The 17,361-nt window shown below is 50.3% G+C and overlaps 1 protein-coding gene across 49 annotated transcripts in view; it reads left to right on the top strand.

The window, feature by feature from the left end:
* LOC126952767 (ubiquinol-cytochrome-c reductase complex assembly factor 2) overlaps positions 1-17,361 on the top strand; it is a 317,841-nt gene that overhangs the window by 283,671 nt on the left and 16,809 nt on the right. Inside the window, exons 3-6 of one of the 49 annotated variants that reach the window (XM_050787718.1) lie at positions 3,646-3,859; positions 5,035-5,210; positions 6,322-6,497; positions 8,759-10,280. The exons of 44 other annotated variants lie outside the window; for them this stretch is intronic. In XM_050787718.1, coding sequence (XP_050643675.1) covers positions 3,646-3,859; positions 5,035-5,210; positions 6,322-6,497; positions 8,759-9,226 — 1,034 coding nt within the window. In that variant the 3' untranslated portion in view covers positions 9,227-10,280. Of the gene's footprint in view, positions 1-3,645; positions 3,860-5,034; positions 5,255-6,321; positions 6,498-8,758; positions 10,281-11,873; positions 11,878-17,184; positions 17,189-17,361 lie in introns of those variants that run through there. 4 more of the 49 variants (XM_050787720.1, XM_050787772.1, XM_050787750.1 and 1 more) reach the window with 4 other exon arrangements.

The raw sequence follows: 17,361 nt of genomic DNA, 5'->3' as shown, positions 1-17,361 counted from the left end.
GGGACCTCTGCTGGGCTCTGCAGGCTGATGGTGCCCTGGGGCTGACCCCCTCTCCTCCCAGGCTGCCGGTCAGCACTGGGCAATGAGGATGTACTCGTAGGTCCAGTTGGTTAACAGTTGACCCGGTTGACCCGATTCATATTTCAGACGGCAGCAAGTAAATGCTCTCATAAACTTAAAAATAAATACATGATAGAATATTCACGGAGGCTCAGGAAGCTACTAGGCCAAACCAAAATTGCTGAGATGCTCTGGGCATGCCAGTTGTGGCAGTAAGCTCTCTCATCTGTCCAGCTGGCATGGTCTCGGGTTGAGATGCATGGGGAGGGCTGGGCAGGCCCTCCTGCCCAGGGCAGGCAACTGGAGACTGTTTGTAAGGGGGTTATCTGCTTGGGGTCCCCGACTTCAGAGGGAAGGGCTGCGCTGAGCCACAGAGGGGGGTGAGAGGGAAAGACAGACAAGAGCTGGAGACAGACACAGCCCGTCGGAGGCACGCAGAAAGACAGAGAGGCAGAGATGCAGAGCCTGGCTGTGTCACTCTGACAATATGAGAAATGGAAATGACTTTTGGATTTTATTGGTTTTGGGTTATTTGCACCTCTGCTCTCCTCCATTTACTCAGACACTCAGAACTGATGAGATCAGACAAGGGCTGGAGCCTGGAGAAGCGGGTGAAGGTCACGCTTCCTGTCCCTCCAGGAAGGCCTCCTGGGCCTGGGGCTCCCAAGACTATGGTTTCTGGCAGACCTGTCACCGTAGCCTCACACGTAGCAAGGCCAGGGGAGTGCTGGAGGGCAGCGTGAATTTTCCAAGACCCAAAAGGGCTCTGCACAGGACCGGCACACCAGGCTCCCCAGGCAGCTGGGAGGCCTCGGGGCTCCCCAGGACCTGCACAAGGCTGGCAGCTCTCCCCTCTTCTCACACCTGGAAGGATGGGCTCGGGACAGGCATTGGTTTGGCCTGGGCTCCCAGCTCTCAGTGCTGATGACCCTCCCCTCAGGGAGGAATCACAGCCTCTCTGTTCTCTCCTATGGAACAGAATGACCAGAACAAACATGACAGGGGACACAGCAGGAGTGTCCCTAATGCAAACTCAGGGTAAACATAGCGTGACAACACCAGACCCTCCGGAACAGCCTGTCCCTTCCTCCATCCCCACGTCTGGCATGGCCCTCCCAGAGCTCCATCCCACACCGGCTGTGTGCCCTTGGGCAGGTTATCCCATCTCTCTGAGCCTCGGCGCCCACTGTCAACACTCTTCCAGGCGTACTGTGACTTAGCAGTAGCAAGGGAAAAGCAGTAACATGACACCCAGCAGGTGGAAGACAGGATGGCTGTGACGATCTGTGATTCCTTCCTCAACCTGCCATCAGCCCCTGTCTCATAAGCAGGACAGCGACAGTGGGCTTGGCCTAGGGGTAAACGCTAATGGCAGGTGAATGGTAAAATGCCAGGTTCGGGGACAGCGTTATGGTTATCATCATGATGACTTCACAGGACACGGGAGCCTGGGATGGGGTGAGGAAAGGCAGCACCTTTTAGGAGATGGAGAGGACTGAATGTCACTCTCGGGCTGCAAAATTAGGGCACTGGGAATCTGAGATGACAGGACTGGCCCAGGGAGACCGCTGAGCTAGGCACAGGCAGCTCTGGAGAGCGACTTGCTGAATTATAGAGCAGCCCTGAAAATGAGTGTCCACGCTGACCAGCCCAGGAGGGCCCGGCAGCGATGCAAGCTGGGAGATCAGCTGCCTTCACAGCTGGCTCAGCAGAAATTGCCACTTACTCTGAGAAGGTGACCACGTGGCTGGGGGGAGAAATAAATACCTTGGAGGACATACAAACATGCAGCCTACCCTCTCTTGGTCAGGGCCTGGCAGAAAACAAAAGGCACACTCAAACGAGGTTAAATGAAGAAAACCTTAAAAAGGAACCGTTTGGCAGGGTGCAGTAGCTCACATCTGTAATCCCAGCACTTTGGGAGGCCAGGGCGGGTGGATCACAAAGTCAGGAGTTCGAGGCCAGCCTAGCCAAGATGGTGAAACCCCACCTCCACTAAAAATACAAAAATTAGCCAGGCGTGGTGGCTGGTGCCTGTAATCCCAGCAACTCAGGAGGCTGAGGCAGGAGAATGGTGTGAACCCAGGAGACGGAGGTTGCAGTGAGCCGAGATCGCGCCACCGCACTCTAGCATGGGTGATAGAGCAAGACTCCGTCTCAAAAAAAAAAAAAAAAAAAAAAGGAACTGTTTGCAGAAATATATGCAGGATTCAGGGGAACAACCAGGGACTGGGGGGACCCAGAGACCATCAACACTGGAAAGCTGTCACCACCCCAGGCCAGAAGGGCCACAGAGAAACACAGCAGGGTATGAACACAGTGAAGAGGGGTGGGAACCAGTGGAATAAACGCCCAACCTTTCTCCTCCCACCCTCCCATCTCCTGCCAGTGCCCCCCACTGGCAAATCCACTGGGAAACTGGAGGGCAAGGGAGCCACTGGTATACTCCATCAGGTCACTCCTTCAGCATATAGCAGGACAGAGGGGTGCGGAGTGTGCTGGTGACGGCAGGCGCAGAGAGGATGAGCGCATCAGCTGCAGGAGAGAGGACACGTATTCTCACCTCTGCTTCTCCCAAAACCACAAGGGTGGCCATCTCCTTGGCTACTACCAAGACTCTGGCGAGGCCAGGCACCACCGGAAGCCAAACTCCACGGAGGAAGGCCTGGGCTCTGTCACCACCAGAGGGAGGACACTAAAGGGTGGCCGCAGAGCTGCTAATGTGCCTGCCACAGCTAATTACCCAAGCCTGGCCAATGCCCAGGAGGATGCCCCTTAGCGTGTAGGGTAAAGGTATTTCAGACACTCTTCACTTTCACAACCAGTGTTTTTTTGTGCCTCAATGACCAACACCGATGGTAGGAGGTTACACAGTTGGGGAAACCTCAAAAGGCTTGTTTCATCAAAGAACCATGTTCCACCAATAATCTTCATGTGCAGATACATCTAACCAGAGGAAATGGCCGGCCATCAGCTCAAGGGCAGACAGACGGGGGGAGGGCGAGTGAAGGGGCGACGGGGAGCCCCGAGCCCTGGAAGGCTGTGAGAGGAAGGTTTCCTGGAAGAAGCAGGTCCGATAAAGATACATGGGAGGGAGAGGAAGGCTAATCAGGAGGCAGAGGGCACAGAGGAGGGATAGGATGGGCCCAGCTTCCCTCACTGGCACTCTGAGGTGGGAGGCCGCTTCGCAGAGGACCAGCTCCAATGCCCCCAGGTCAGGCAGAGCTGGCTTGGCTGTGGCGTGACTGGGAGGTACGACTGTGCACAGAGGAACTGGAATACGGGGACAAAATGTGCGGAGTTGACTTTGTTTAAAGCGCAAAGGGGCAGGGAAGTGCGATAAAGCAGAGGATGTGTCAAGATCAGCCCAAGGCTACTTTCTCCAAGCTCTGGGGCTCATTCTGGGACAGCGAAACCAGGCAAAACCAGGCCAGTCCCAGAGGTCTTCCTTGAGAGAGGAGCTGGGGAACGGGGGAGGTGGACCTGGACCATTAAGCTAAATTCCCAACCTGTCATCGCTCCTGCATATCCGCATGGTGGCCCTCTCACCTGGCTCCTCCCCTCCCCTTCCCTGTGTGTTTGCAGGCACCATCACAGTGCACCTCTGGAAAGACAGCACAGGCCATCTCAGCTTGGTTGCCAACCCAGTGAAGGAGAGCCGGGAGCCCTTCAAGGTCTCCACAGAGTCGGCGGCAATGGCCATCTGGCAGACGCTCCAGCAGACCACCGGCAGCAGTGGCAGCGCCTGCGCCCTTGCCCAGTGGCCGCACGCCCAGCTGGCACGCTCACCCAAGGAGAGGTGAGGCCACTGGGCAGGATGACAGAAACCCTGTCCCTCGGCAGGGACCGGCACTGCTCCCACCTGTGCCCAAGGCCAACCACTCCCCATTAGGGCTGGTGCTGAGAAAATGAGAAATTCAGATGAATGCTCTGTCTAGAATAACCAATGTGACCAAAGAAAGGAATGGATTTTCTTTATGCCACTCCTAGAAGGGAGGATTGTGATGCATTTTATCTCAGAAGTTGAAGCACAGGCAGAGTTCTCTACTGAGTAGGTATCCGGTACATATTTGTTTAATTAAATACCTGTTTCACTGAGACCATGAAGTGTCTCTGGGGAGGAAATGTACAGAACAGAAACCCTAGAATAGTGTATGTAGAGGAAAAGTGTGGCTAATTGCTCTCAGAAATCATCTCTTTCTCTAGCAGTTGGAAGGGGCCAGAAGGGAGGTCAATGTCGTGCTCAGAGGGTCCCTGGAGATGCAGGAGGCTCAGGTGCCTGAGATCCCTACCAAAAGCTTTGACAATGTCAGCTGACCTTTCTCAGGTGAAAAGGCTCCCCGGGGCTTTTTAAAACATTTATGGGAAACAAAAGGGAGCTAATACAATGAAAATGCCTCCCTTCCCAAGGAGTGCCACAGATCTCATTAAGCCTCTGGGCTTGGAGTCAGGAAACAGGTGCATTATCTCCATTTCACAGATGGCCACTCCAAGATGCCCAGAGGGCAGGAGGAAAGGACCTGCCACTGTCCGCACTCCCCGCAGCCCCCACCCACTCCGTGCCCTTCTGAGGTCTCAGGGAGGTGACGGCCTGCCTGCTGGATTATCAGAGTCCAACCCCAGGCTTGTGATTCCGGTTAGGGCCACTGCCCCCTTAGTGTGTCGCCTCAATAGTAAGACCATTAATAATCCAGGTCACTTGCAAGTGAGTTCAAATCACCTCAGTCCTCTGAGGGGGCAACATGTCCTAGTAAGTTCTCCAGGGTTTGGAGAAGCCACTTGAGGGCTGCAGTGTGGTGAAATCTGGCCCCAGGACCTGAGTTGGGCAGGGAGGGTGCCCCAGCCTGATGAGGGCCACCCTGGAGAGCAGCTGGGACCACCCTGTCAGAGCCCATCTCAAAGAGCCCAGTCAGCCCCAGGCAGCAGCGCTCTCAGACCTCTGCTCTGACTGTCCTGTGCTCCCCTCCGCCGCAGCCCGGCCAAGGCTCTCCTGAGGTCCGAGACCCACCTCAACGCTCCAGCCTCCTCGCTGGTGGAAGACACTAATGGGAACCAGGTGGAGAGGAAGAGCTTCAACCCATGGGGCCTGCACTGCCACCAGGCCCACCTGACCCGCCTGTGCTCCGAGTACCCAGAGAACAAGCGGCATCGTATCCTTGCCATCCCCCTCACGTGCAGTCCCAAGGGCGGGGGGATAGAGAGACACAGAGGGGCAGAGGTGAGTAGAGGAAACACACACAAACACGGGGCCAGCGAAGGGTGGGCAGGGAGAGACAGATGTGAGGGACAGCTGGAAGGCACAAGCCCTCAAACCCAGGTCCTAGAAGAAATCAGCTGCCTCCAAAAGAACAACTAGACAGTATGGGGAAGGCAGATGGAATTACACTGAGCGCAGTGCCCTCGGGGGGCCCTGGCTGTGTCTTTGCCACTTGGCAGTAAAGACAGGTTAGGATGGGAGTGTCTGTGGTCAGACAGGAATGATGAATGCCATATTGGGTGAGGGCAGCAGGGGGCTCAGAGAGCTGGATGAGTCCCCAGCCCCAACCTCCCTTCCATCCCTCCAAATTCTACCTGCAGGTGTCTTCCCATGGGGCCCACACAGTGAGAGGGAAGTGTGGCTCCTCCCTTAGGGGAGTGTCCATGGGGTGGACTATGGGATGAGGTAAGAGCCCCTCCCCTACTTTTTCAGGGAGAAAATTTAGGTTTGAAATGCCCCTTCGTTACCACTGCTGTGCTCCTTCCTGCAAATGGGTGGCTGGTTTCATAGTATTTACCAAGACACATCTGCAATCATAATCCCTAAGAAGCTTTTGCAGGATAATTACTCCACTGAAATTAATATTCCTGCAACTCATCTCCAAAGCTAACATCAACCCACTTCTCCCAAAAGGTATTGGTCCATTCAGCAGGACTGGAGGTTTTAGCCTTATGATTTTCTGCCGTAAAATGTAAATTGGGCATGGCCTGCCAGGGATTTCACGCTTGCATTTAAATTTCAACCTCAGAGCAAAATGGAAAAGGAAAAAAAGCTCACATACTCATAAACTCCCCCTAAATAAATGGACTTATTAAAGCAGCCTGCAAAGCTAATACTTTGAATTCTTAATAGCAAGGATGAGCTTGTCTGTAAGGAAGGCAATGGGAGTGAAGAATGGTGCCTGGAATAGGGAATTTCCAGGCAGCTTCTGAGGCATGCAAACGGCCTGTGGCGGAACAGTTGCTCTGAAGTCCTCAGAGCCTTCCTTAACGTGGTGTGACTAGGGTTCTTGTTGCTGGAAAATGTAGTGTCACAGTACACGCATCCCTGCGTCCTGGATCTGAAGATGGGGACCCGGCAGCATGGCGATGACGCGTCCGAGGAGAAGAAGGCCCGCCACATGAGGAAGTGTGCGCAGAGCACCTCAGCCTGCCTGGGTGTGCGCATCTGCGGCATGCAGGTAGGTTGCATGGGGCCCGCCGCTGCGGGGGAACATCCCAGCACGACCACGGTGGGGTAGGGATGTCTCCTATCCAGATGCCACTGCCCCCTGCAGAGCCCTTCACTTTGGAGGAGCCACAGAGGAGGCCAGGAGCCAGTCTTCCAATGAGGAAATGCATACCCTGGTCTATGACACACTTGGTCATTTCTTTTTCTTTCTTTTTTTCTTTTTTTCTTTTTTTTTTTTTTTTTGAGACAGTCTTGCTCTGCCACCCAGGCTGGAGTGCAGTGGTGTGATCCGGCTCACTGCAACCTACGCCTCCCGGGTTCACGCCATTCTCCTGCCTCAGCCTCCCGAGTAGCTGGGACTACAGGTGCCCGCCACCTCGCCCGGCTAATTTTTTGTAATTTTAGTAGAGACGGGGTTTCACCGTGTTAGCCAGGATGGTCTCGATCTCCTGACCTTGTGATCCGCCCGCCTCTGCCTCCCAAAGTGCTGGGATTACAGGCATGAGCCACCACTTCAGCCCACACTGGATCTTTTCAAGAGTACCCTTCAGAATAGTGATGTCAAAAACCATCACATTTGAACGTGGTCTCACAATCTTTGGCAGCTGAAACTTTCCACAGTGACCATGTGGCTCCTGCTCATGGTGCAAGCGGACCTTTGATGGCAGTGTGTGAGGCTGGGCTGGGGGAAGAACTAAGAGAAAGGGCTTCTTGGTGCAACCCGTGGCTTCCTGAGTCCTCCTTCTCTTGAATGATAAAGCTGAATTCTCTCCTTCTTAGATGCTGTATGGCAATCAGCTCTTTGAATTTCTATTAGCCATTTCCCCTTCTTAATCCACCTTTTCTGCTGCTTTTTGTTACCAGTTCTGGTTAATAAAGTGGGAAGGTCATAACCTGCTAACCCTGCAAAGGAATGGTTATTTTCTGTAACTCAGACTTTTGGGCTCTGATGTGGCTTATGGCAGGGCCTGCGGGAGAACAGGAGAAAATAAACTTCCTCTACTCGCTCCCTCTACTCAAAGCAAAACCAGACACCGATTTGACGGTAAACGTTATAGCTTTCCTTAATTGAAACTGCCACCCCTTGAAGCTGGAAGTTGAGTCTATAAATTTGTTGCACAGATGTCCTTTGGAAAGCCGGGAATGCAGTCCTCAAGAGAATGGAGTGTGATGATTTGTGGTGTAAATGGAATCTCTCTCTGGACCTCAAATCTTCTGAAATTGATCTGATTTATTTAGAAAGTGATGCCTGTCATGTATTTATGACGGCTAATTTAGCAGCCAATCTGCAGCCCTCCAAAGGCAACACCAAGTCTATCATATCTTTCTGATTTTTTTCAACACTGGTTTTCTATAAACATATCATGTAATCTGAGGGCAGGAATGACGTGAGAAACTGTCTTGGCCAGGCACAGGCTGCCCCTTCTAGGTGTGCCAGGCAGAGGGGTGCCAACCCCCCCTTCTGACCATGCCCACTGCTGGCCTTGGTTCAACCTCGGCTGCTGCCTGTGCCATCTGAATTAAACGGGGGTGGCTGCCACTGTCCCCCATCAGCATCTCTCTTCCATCTGCTCCCTTCTGGTGGCCAAGACACAATAGGGGAGGGGAGCAGAGATGGTGCCAAGGAGAGGAGCCACCAGCCCCATAGAGCTGCCATGAACCTCCCTCCTCTACCAGGCTCCCCTCAACTGCACTGGCTGCCTGGAAACTCTGTCCACACCTGACCTAGCCTATCTTTTTATCTTCAAACAATTCACCCCACTCTACCTCAAGAGGCATTATTGTTGCCTTGGAATCTGCAGAGAAAGGACTTTATAAACTTCGTTGAGGAAATTTTAATCTAGTTGGCTTTCCAAGGCCATTGGCTGTGATTTCAGATTCCTATTAAAGCTTTCTAGCTTGGGTTTGCTAATATTTGAATTGAAGAGGGCCAGAAGCCAAGGCTTAAATCACGATTTGGAGGTTGACATTGGAAATTCACAAGAAAGAAGATCCAAACGTTTTCCTCGTGGGTGGAGGGTCACCTCTGTAGGGTGAAGGATCTTTAGACCTTGGATTACTACTAAAGACTTGCACAGAAAGCATTTTAAAATGTAAAAGCTACCCTGGCACTTGACAGAAGATCATCTTCTGCTCATTTCAGTCACTCTTGCCCTACATCTCCTAAAAATCTGTTCATATGTTATCCTAGCTTGTGATGCTGAAACCATACCAGATGCGATTTGTTTAAATTTCCAATCTTCACATTTTCTTTCTTCTTTTTAATATAAGGTTTATCAAACAGACAAGAAGTACTTTCTCTGCAAAGACAAGTACTATGGAAGAAAACTCTCAGTGGAGGGGTTCAGACAAGCCCTCTATCAGTTCCTACATAATGGAAGCCACCTCCGGAGGGAGCTCCTGGAGCCCATCCTGCAGCAGCTCCGGGCCCTCCTCTCCGTCATTAGGAGCCAGAGTTCATACCGCTTCTACTCCAGCTCTCTCCTCATCATCTATGATGGGCAGGAACCGCCAGAAAGAGCCCCAGGCAGCCCACATCCTCAGGAGGCTCCCCAGGCAGCCCATGGCAGCTCTCCCAGTGGTCTCACCAAGGTTGACGTCCGCATGATTGACTTTGCTCATACCACGTACAAGGGCTCCTGGAATGAGCACACCACCTACGATGGACCAGACCCTGGCTATATTTTTGGCCTGGAAAACCTCATTAGGATCCTGCAGGATATCCAAGAGGGAGAATGAAACTTCCTGGGCTTCTCTGGATTTTTCTGGGCTATAGATCTCAAAAAGGGACCTGTTGGTTGCTAGGGTAGTCCAGACACCCCTTAGATATCTTCATAATAGTCCTATCTACCGTCAAAAACCATCTCTATATACGGCAGACTATGTTAACAGCTGCTGAACAAATCAGCTCTGGAGGTGATTCCACATCCCCTGGCATCATGCTCTAATGCTGCTCATTGGAGAACGGATAGCCAGGAAAAAGTGGCACCTTCTGGAGTACACTGGAGGGGGCAGCCCAAGTTAGAGGCCACCATTGCTGTGACATTCTGGAATATTTGCATCTAAAAATGTTTACTCGTTGCCATGCTGCAGTCCGCGCCAGCTGTGAGGCAGAAAACTTGACTTGAAGCAGCCTTGAAGAGTGAGTTCATGAGTTCATGGTTTTTCTCTTTGTACGGGCTGCCTGCTCCAAGGGCAGGCAGAGCTCATGAATGCCTCTTACCTTCCTAAGCAGAGTTTTAGGTGAGACAGGATGAAGCAGAACAGATCTGCCCATCTTACCTGCTCTGCACCCAGCTTCCAAGTGGACAGAGCCAAGCCCAGGCATGAGCTCTGGCAAAGCAAGGCCCCAGATTCTCCATTTTTGCCTGTGGAAAGGAGGGTCCCTTTACAGACTTTTTTTCCTTTTTTTTTCCCCCAAAATCTCTTAAAATGAGGAATCTCTTAGCAGACTTTGGAGTTCCCCATTCTGCCACATTCTGACCATGAGACGCGGCTTGCAGTGGGGGTGAACGCACATAAGAAGGGACCACTGATGCCCAGCTCTACTCTCTGCTTTCTATTTATTTATTTTGGGGGTGGGTTGGGGAGTCAGAAGAACCTGGAGGACTGAGGAAACCAGGGACAATGTTTACAAGACTGGTGGACAAGTGTAAATATGGAATAAGAACAAACAGTTCTAATTAATTCCTTCTTCTGCAGTACGGAAACCTATTACAATGCCCTTGAGTCAAGCACTGAGATATGTTACCCAATTAGGGAAATACATTTGTTAATAAAATTGCTGAGGTCACCAGTGATTATTGGTGTGCCTTATTACCCTTTCCATTTGTTTATTCTGATCACACTGTATGATAGTTCCAATTTATGAGCGACTAGCGTATACCACAAGAACAGTTCACTGATTTCCTACAATCCTTCAGGGAACTCGGGTGGAAATGGTGGCTAATAAAATATCTGCATGTATCTGCAAGGCAGGCACCAGACCTGAGAAGTAACTGGTCCTTTTATTTGAATCTCATACAATGCACAATTAAGTAATTTTTTATTCTCATGGATAATTACTATTCACACTCCAAAATCCACACTAATAAAAAGAAAGAATGGACAGGATAATTAAAAAAAAAAACTTTTGTTTAATTTTAGGACATACTCTATGGGTTTCTAAGCAGGTTAACTTCCCAAATTATGTTTGGCCAAGGCAATGATGTGATTTATTTGCATGCTGTGTGCCCAAGGTGGGAGAGTTGAGTCAGAGCATGTTGGGTAACAAAAGGGAGTCAGCCTAAAACTAAATATTTGCTAATGACAAAACAGAGCCCTAAATACTGCCTTTTCCAGGCCAGTTCCTTGCTTGAGAATCCGGAACCACATCAACCAAGTCCAAAGCCCCCTGCTTCGTTTCTCATTTCTCCCCCTGTTCTCAGCTCTGGGTGTGAGGGGACTTGCCTGAGGATGGCACAGAGATGATCGGCTGGAACCCAAGTCTTTGGGGGCTGGCCCACCCAAGTCATTAGCTGTGTCACAACTATTCCCTGTGGCCGGGGCCCCAATTCCTGCCCAGGTGATGCCCCCTCTCTCAGCTATTCCTTTACCCCATGGCATTCCTTATATATGAGGTCTTCTTCCTCCTTCAAATCATTTGAGGCCCAGCCCATGTTCCCATCTCCTCCTAAATATGTCCCTAAAAAAAGTAATTTGTTGTTTAAAAACAAAGTGGGGAGAACAAAGTTGTCTACTGGTTTTAGTGCATTCTTACTGGACTAACAGACTCCGAAGGGTTGCTGTGATCTGAAAATTTGCATGTGACTCTGCAGATTCAGAAATTCAATGAATTTAGAGACTGAATGAGCCCACCCAGTTGCTCCAATCTGCGAAGCAGGAGAAGAGAAAGGCATGGAAAGAAGAGATGATGGGGTGTGTATGTTTTTGGTCTCCAATCTGTGTTTACTTGAAATGGCAAAAAGAGTGAGGAAGCTCTAAATAATCTGGCAGTCAGCAAGAGTACACTGAGCAGCTATTCCTTGCTCATCTCCTGGCTCACGCTGGGGAAGATGCAGCTCTTGAGGAGCCTGTATTCTAGTTAGGGAGGCAAGAATAACACACATGAACTGACACAAACCATGCAAGACAGGACCCAGTGAGACAGAGAATCACCTGTGTGGGGCAGACGATCAACCCTATCATTTACAGTTGAAGATGTTCGCTCAGAGCAGGGGCATCACTAACCATGTTGAAGGAGGTGGAGCTCCATCTGAACCCTGAAGGGTGAGAGGAGTGGAGAAGGGCTGGGGGATGGGTGAGGGGACGGGAAGAGTGGAGAGTGGGGGAAAGGAAGAGTCCAGCATGCCCATGAGTCTGTGGACAGAACAACGCATTTGGAATGGGGGTTTTGTGGTTGGAAGTAGTAGAAGAGAAATGGAATGAGCCCAGATGGTAGAAACACTTGAAAATCTAGTCAAGTAGATCGTTTGTTTGTGATGTCATTACTCTGTCCTTCTTTCCTTCTTTCCTTCCTTCCTTCCCTCCCTCCCTCCCTCCTTCCTTCTCACCAAGTATTTACTGAGTGTCTGGTACATATAACACAGTGCTAAGCCCTTGAAAATCTGACTAAGTAGCTCATTCATTTGTTTGTGATTTCATTAATCAGTCCTCCCTCCCTCCGCCCCTGACTCCCTCCCTCCCTCCCTGACTCCCTCTCTTCCTTCTTGAGTGCCCAGTACAAACAACACAGTGTTAAGGCCTACATAGGAAACAAGGAAGTGTGAGGATCATGTCGTTATTGCTAAGAATCTCATAATTTAACAGAGAAGTCAGACCTCCTTATGAAAATATCACGGGTGCTTCAAGAGGGGATGAGGACCATCTGCTCGGCTATGCAGTGCTACCCGGAGAGGAGCGGCAGCGAGGGCTCACTGCCTCATGGGGTGATTGTGGAGGTGGTGTGTGAGCTGCAACTTGAAAGGGAGTCAAGTCTGAAAGGTGATGAAGAGGGGCAGGTGTTCCAGGAAAAGGATCAACAAGCATGAGAACGGAGAATCGAGCATTCTGCCAGGGAATGGCAAGTAACGGTTTGGGGTGGCCACAGGGGTTGATATACTTGGGCACTGAGAGATTAAGATGGAAATGGAGAAACCCCAGAACATGAAAACTAAAAAAGACCTCCGAAACTTCTACCTCTATGGCTCCCTCTTGTCTGGAAGACTGTAAGAGCCTGTTGGCTGGCTTCCCTTACCCAACTGGGTAAGGGAAGAGCCCTCTTCTTTTTTGAATCGAGGTACACAGGTATTAGTAATTACTAATCGAATAACTGAATTAGTAATACACAGGTATTAGTTGGAGTTAGGCTAACTGCTATAACACACAATTCCCAAGTATCAGTAGCAAAACATTACAATCCAATATGGTCAGCGGAGAACCCCCTGCTCCACACAGTCATTCAGGAACCCAGGCTCTTCCCATCATGTGACACCACCCTCTTCAAACACAGTCTACAAGGCTGCTTTGATGGGTAAAAGTCAGACAGCAGGGAGAAGGCACATTCCCATCCCATGGGCAAGAACTAGCCATGTGGCCCTACCCAGATGCCAGGGGGTCTGATGTGTCGTATAATTAACTGTGTGGCTAAAAAGAGGAAATAGGTTTGATGAGAACCTCTTTCTCCATAAACCTCAAGTCAAGTTGATACCTGACCTAAGGAGAGAGCAACAGAGACATACAGAGCAAGTGGAGAACGTAAGGGGATGACAGGGGCCTGGCAGTGCCAGGGCTGCAGGTTCTGATCTAGATCCTTCCTCTGCCCATGTCCTCATACAGTTAGTGTGCTCCAAGTGCTGGAAGATTTCCCAAGCATCTCCCCTACCTCAGTTTCCTCTTCTGTCCCATGGGAACTCTAACTTGGTCCTCCAGATAGGAGATGTGGAAGAGCAAACATGGATCCTTTCCATCTCTGTGGAGCAGGGACTCAGGGCAACCCAGGAGATATCCCCCCCCACCCCCATCCCATCCCTCCAGTGTCCCCTGTGTGATTAAAGAGGAGGCTAAACAGCGGAATGTTATTACAGCTTTTCCATAATGCAATGTCATCAGGAAGCCCTGGGCCTCTGGGCAGCACCCTGGCAGCCCCATCACTCTTCCCAGCTGCACGGAGCTTTTAGACCACGCAGGAAAGGGCAGGACGCAGTCTAATAAAACAAATGGCAAGGCAAGACCACTCATCAGCAGCTCTTCAACATGATCTAAACTCCTGACTTTTGATTTAAATCTGCATCCTCTGTGACCAAAAACATAAAACAGAAGATGAGGAAAAGAACTAAAATGGAAGTGTGGGTGCCAAGATTTAGAGGGGAGGGAGGCAGGGAGGGGGAAAAGCAGCCTGGGACAACACTGAGTTGAGCGCCAGCCAGGCAGGCTGACTTGCAGCCAGGCTTGGGTCATTTTTATTATGCATCTCTCAGAACTTCTCCCTTCCATTACTAAACTGCCCTGAAATGGGACAGAAAGTTTGAGAATCAATCCCAGAGCAGACAGGCGTGGTGGCTCACATCTGTAATCCCAGCACTTTGGGAGGCTGAGGCAGGTGGATCACTTGTGGTCAGGAGTTCAAGACCAGCCTAGACAACATGGTGAAACCCCGTCTCTGCTAAAAATAAAAAAACTGGCCGGCATGGTGATGCACACCTGTAGTCCCAGTTACTCAGGAGGCTGAGGCAGGAGAATCGCTGGAACCCAGGAGACAGAGATTGCAGTGAACTGAGATCACGCCACTGCACTCCAGCCCGGGCGAAAGTGCGAGACTCTGTCTAAAAAAAAAAAAAAAAAAATCCCAGAGCAAAATGTGGAAATCTACCTGCTCCCAATTTCCCTTAGCCTTTCTCCCCCAGCCCTTGAAGATGGGCAACTTAAAGGGGAAGGGCTGAGGCTGGGGATGGGGGGACCAGATGACCTGAGCTTATATTCTCAGGTCGTTCATTCTCTTCAGATTCTTTGACTCAACAAATATTTACAGATGACTGGGTACCAGGCCCTGCTGTCAAACAGTGACCAGTGCTTTGAGGCAAAAGCAAACAAGAGAGAAGAGGCTGCTACTTTAGATGAGGGTCCGGAAGGCCGCTCTCAGGTGACATCTACTACGAAACAGATGCAGAGAGGCAGCAGATCCCTGGGCAGATGACAGGCATCTCAGCAGAACTGAGGGGCTTTGGATATATTCAGCTGTACTTCAGGTCCCCACTGAGCCTATCCCAGCACACCTCAAACACTTACATGTCTTTAAAAAAAGCTCACCTCCAGAATAAGGCAGCAGTCTATTACCAGAGTGACCCTTCCAGCTACCTTTAACAGAGGGCATGAAATGACTCACTATTCTGATGCAAGTCCAGATTCACTTTTTGGGTAACATATCTAGGTATTGCAGCCAATCATTTCCTCCAGCTGAATAAGGTGAAAGAAGAAAAATCAGGCAGTCGTGCTCCACAATGAAGCTAAGTATTTAATTCCTTTTTAATGTTTACATTATTAACACCAGCATTACAAAACGATATTTTTTACTTGCAAACGATTTAAATGCGCAATTCCGTGTCTCAATTACCGGTATCATTATAACTTGAAAACCTGAAGCAGCGCTCCCTCCCTCCTCCCTCCTCCCCCTAATGGTGCCTAGTTTCTACAAAGAGCAATCAGGGCTCCATAAAGCCCAAATACCCACTCCAGATGACTTGGGAGGTGAGGCCCTGGTGGGGGTTTTCAATGAGCCAAGGGGGCTGCATTCAGTGTGGAATGAGTGACAGCCAGCAGGTGGGTGTTAAAATGGTCATCAACTCCCCAAGGTGCTGGCACCACTGAGCTGCATTCCAGGCAGTGCCTATTAATGTGCTGGGAATGGCGCTGGGTGATTGACAAGCCGGTGAGTCCAGACTGGCTGAAACCACCCACGGGCACAAGGAAAGGAAAAGGGGGCCTAGAAAATGATCAATGATGGCCACTGCGATGCGTTGGCTTACTTTGCACTGGAACTGGCCAAGGCTACACCAGGTGTATAAACACATCAAGCACAAGGTTTACGATGATAATGCTGCAAGGGGGCGTGAACAGGCGCCTGGGGGAGTGGCCAAGAGCACGGCTCTGAGCCACCCAGCCTGGGCTCAAGTCCTGGCTCTGCAACTTACCAGCTGGTGACCTTATCCTCTCTGTGCCTCAGTTTCCTCAGTTTTTGTAAAAAATGGCAGGATAACAGTGGTACATAAATCTGAGAGCCATTGTGAGGACTAAATGAGTACATAGGTGTAAGGCATTTAGAATTGTGCCTGGGCTGAGCACAGTGGCTCATGCCTATAATCCCAACACTTTGGGAGGCTAGGATTCGAGATCAGCCTGGGCAACATAGCGAGACCCCATCTCCACAAAAAAATAAAACAATTAACTGGGCATCATGGTGCCCAACTGTAGTCCCAGCTACTCAGGAGGCTGAGGCTGAAGCAGGAAGATCACTTGAGCCCAGGAGTTCGGGGCTACAGTGAGCTCTGATTGTGCTCCTACACTCCAGCCTGGGTGACAGACTGAGACTCTGTCTCTAAAAAAGAACAAATAAAATAAAAAATTAAAATTTAAAAAAATTGTGCTGGCACATAGTAAATAGTATTAATTTATCACCATAGTTCTCATTTTAAGATGAAGAAACTGAAGCTTACAGTAATTAAATAACCCACCTGAGTTTGGCTACTCTGAAGATCTTTGCCTTTGCTGCTCTGTGCCTGGAAGCCTCTCTTGCCCATCTTCCCGTGACTGCCCCCTCAGGTGACTCACAAGTTGCTCAGGGACGGCCTCCAGACCACTGACCCCTCCCCTGCCCCAATCATTGTGGACCCAGCACCCCGCCTTGATCTTTCCTTGGCACTTATTACATCTGAAATTATCTTGTTCATTCAGCAAATGAACTATAAGAGCACTATTATTATTATATGTTTGCTTGGTTGCTGTCTGTCCCCATAGGGGCAGGGCCCTCACTTGTCTTGTCCACCACATGACAGGAACTCAGGGCCAGCTTTATGGGTGTGTGGCCTGCACACTCGCCCAGGGCCCCGCACTCAGAAGGGGCTACATTTGCTTTAACGCTCTGCTGTTACTGTCTTGAAATTCTTAACAATTTTTTTCAGAGACAAGGTCTCACTCTGTCACCCAGGCTAGAGTGCAGTGGTGTAATCACAGCTCACTACAGCCTCTGACTGCTGGGTTCAAAGCAGTCAAGCCATCCTCCTACACAGCTAAGACTACAGGTGTGCACCACCACATCCGGCTAATACTTTAAATTTTTTGGAGAGATGGGGGTGTCTCGCCATATGGCCCAGGCTGGTCTCAAACTCCTGGGCTCAAGTGATCCTCCCGCCTCCAAGTAGCTGTGATTACAGGCGCAAGCCACCATGCCTGGCCTTAACAATTTTTTAACAAAGGGCTTTACATTTTCATTTTGCACTGGGCCCCAGAAAATTATACTGATAGAGTGATCAGGGCTATAGATCAGTGAGTGAATGAATGAATGAATGAATGAGCAAGCCTACATTCCAACCAGGTCTGTCAGACTCCAAAACCCTACTACTTAACCACCATACCAAACAAGCTTCCATATGGAGGAAAAGAGGTGGGCAGGGCAGTCAGAACCAGGGACTATCACAGCCTGAGCGAGAAGAAGCTAGGGTACAGGGGAAGGGAGCACCTTAAGAGGAAGCATCTGTTTGCGCTTCCTCTGGAGCCCAGCGTTCTTCTCAACCTCTCATTGTCCTTGCACCTCAAACAGCATGAAAACCATTTGCTGCCACCTAATGTTACTTTTTGGTTGCCTAAGACAGAGGGACCTTGGTCCTGCCTTCCAGGACAGA

Source organism: Macaca thibetana, chromosome 4, assembly GCF_024542745.1.
Source record: "Macaca thibetana thibetana isolate TM-01 chromosome 4, ASM2454274v1, whole genome shotgun sequence".
Taxonomy (NCBI): Eukaryota; Metazoa; Chordata; class Mammalia; order Primates; family Cercopithecidae; genus Macaca; species Macaca thibetana.
The sequence above is the reverse complement of the archived record's forward strand: the minus strand, read 5'-3'. Positions and strand labels throughout refer to the sequence as shown.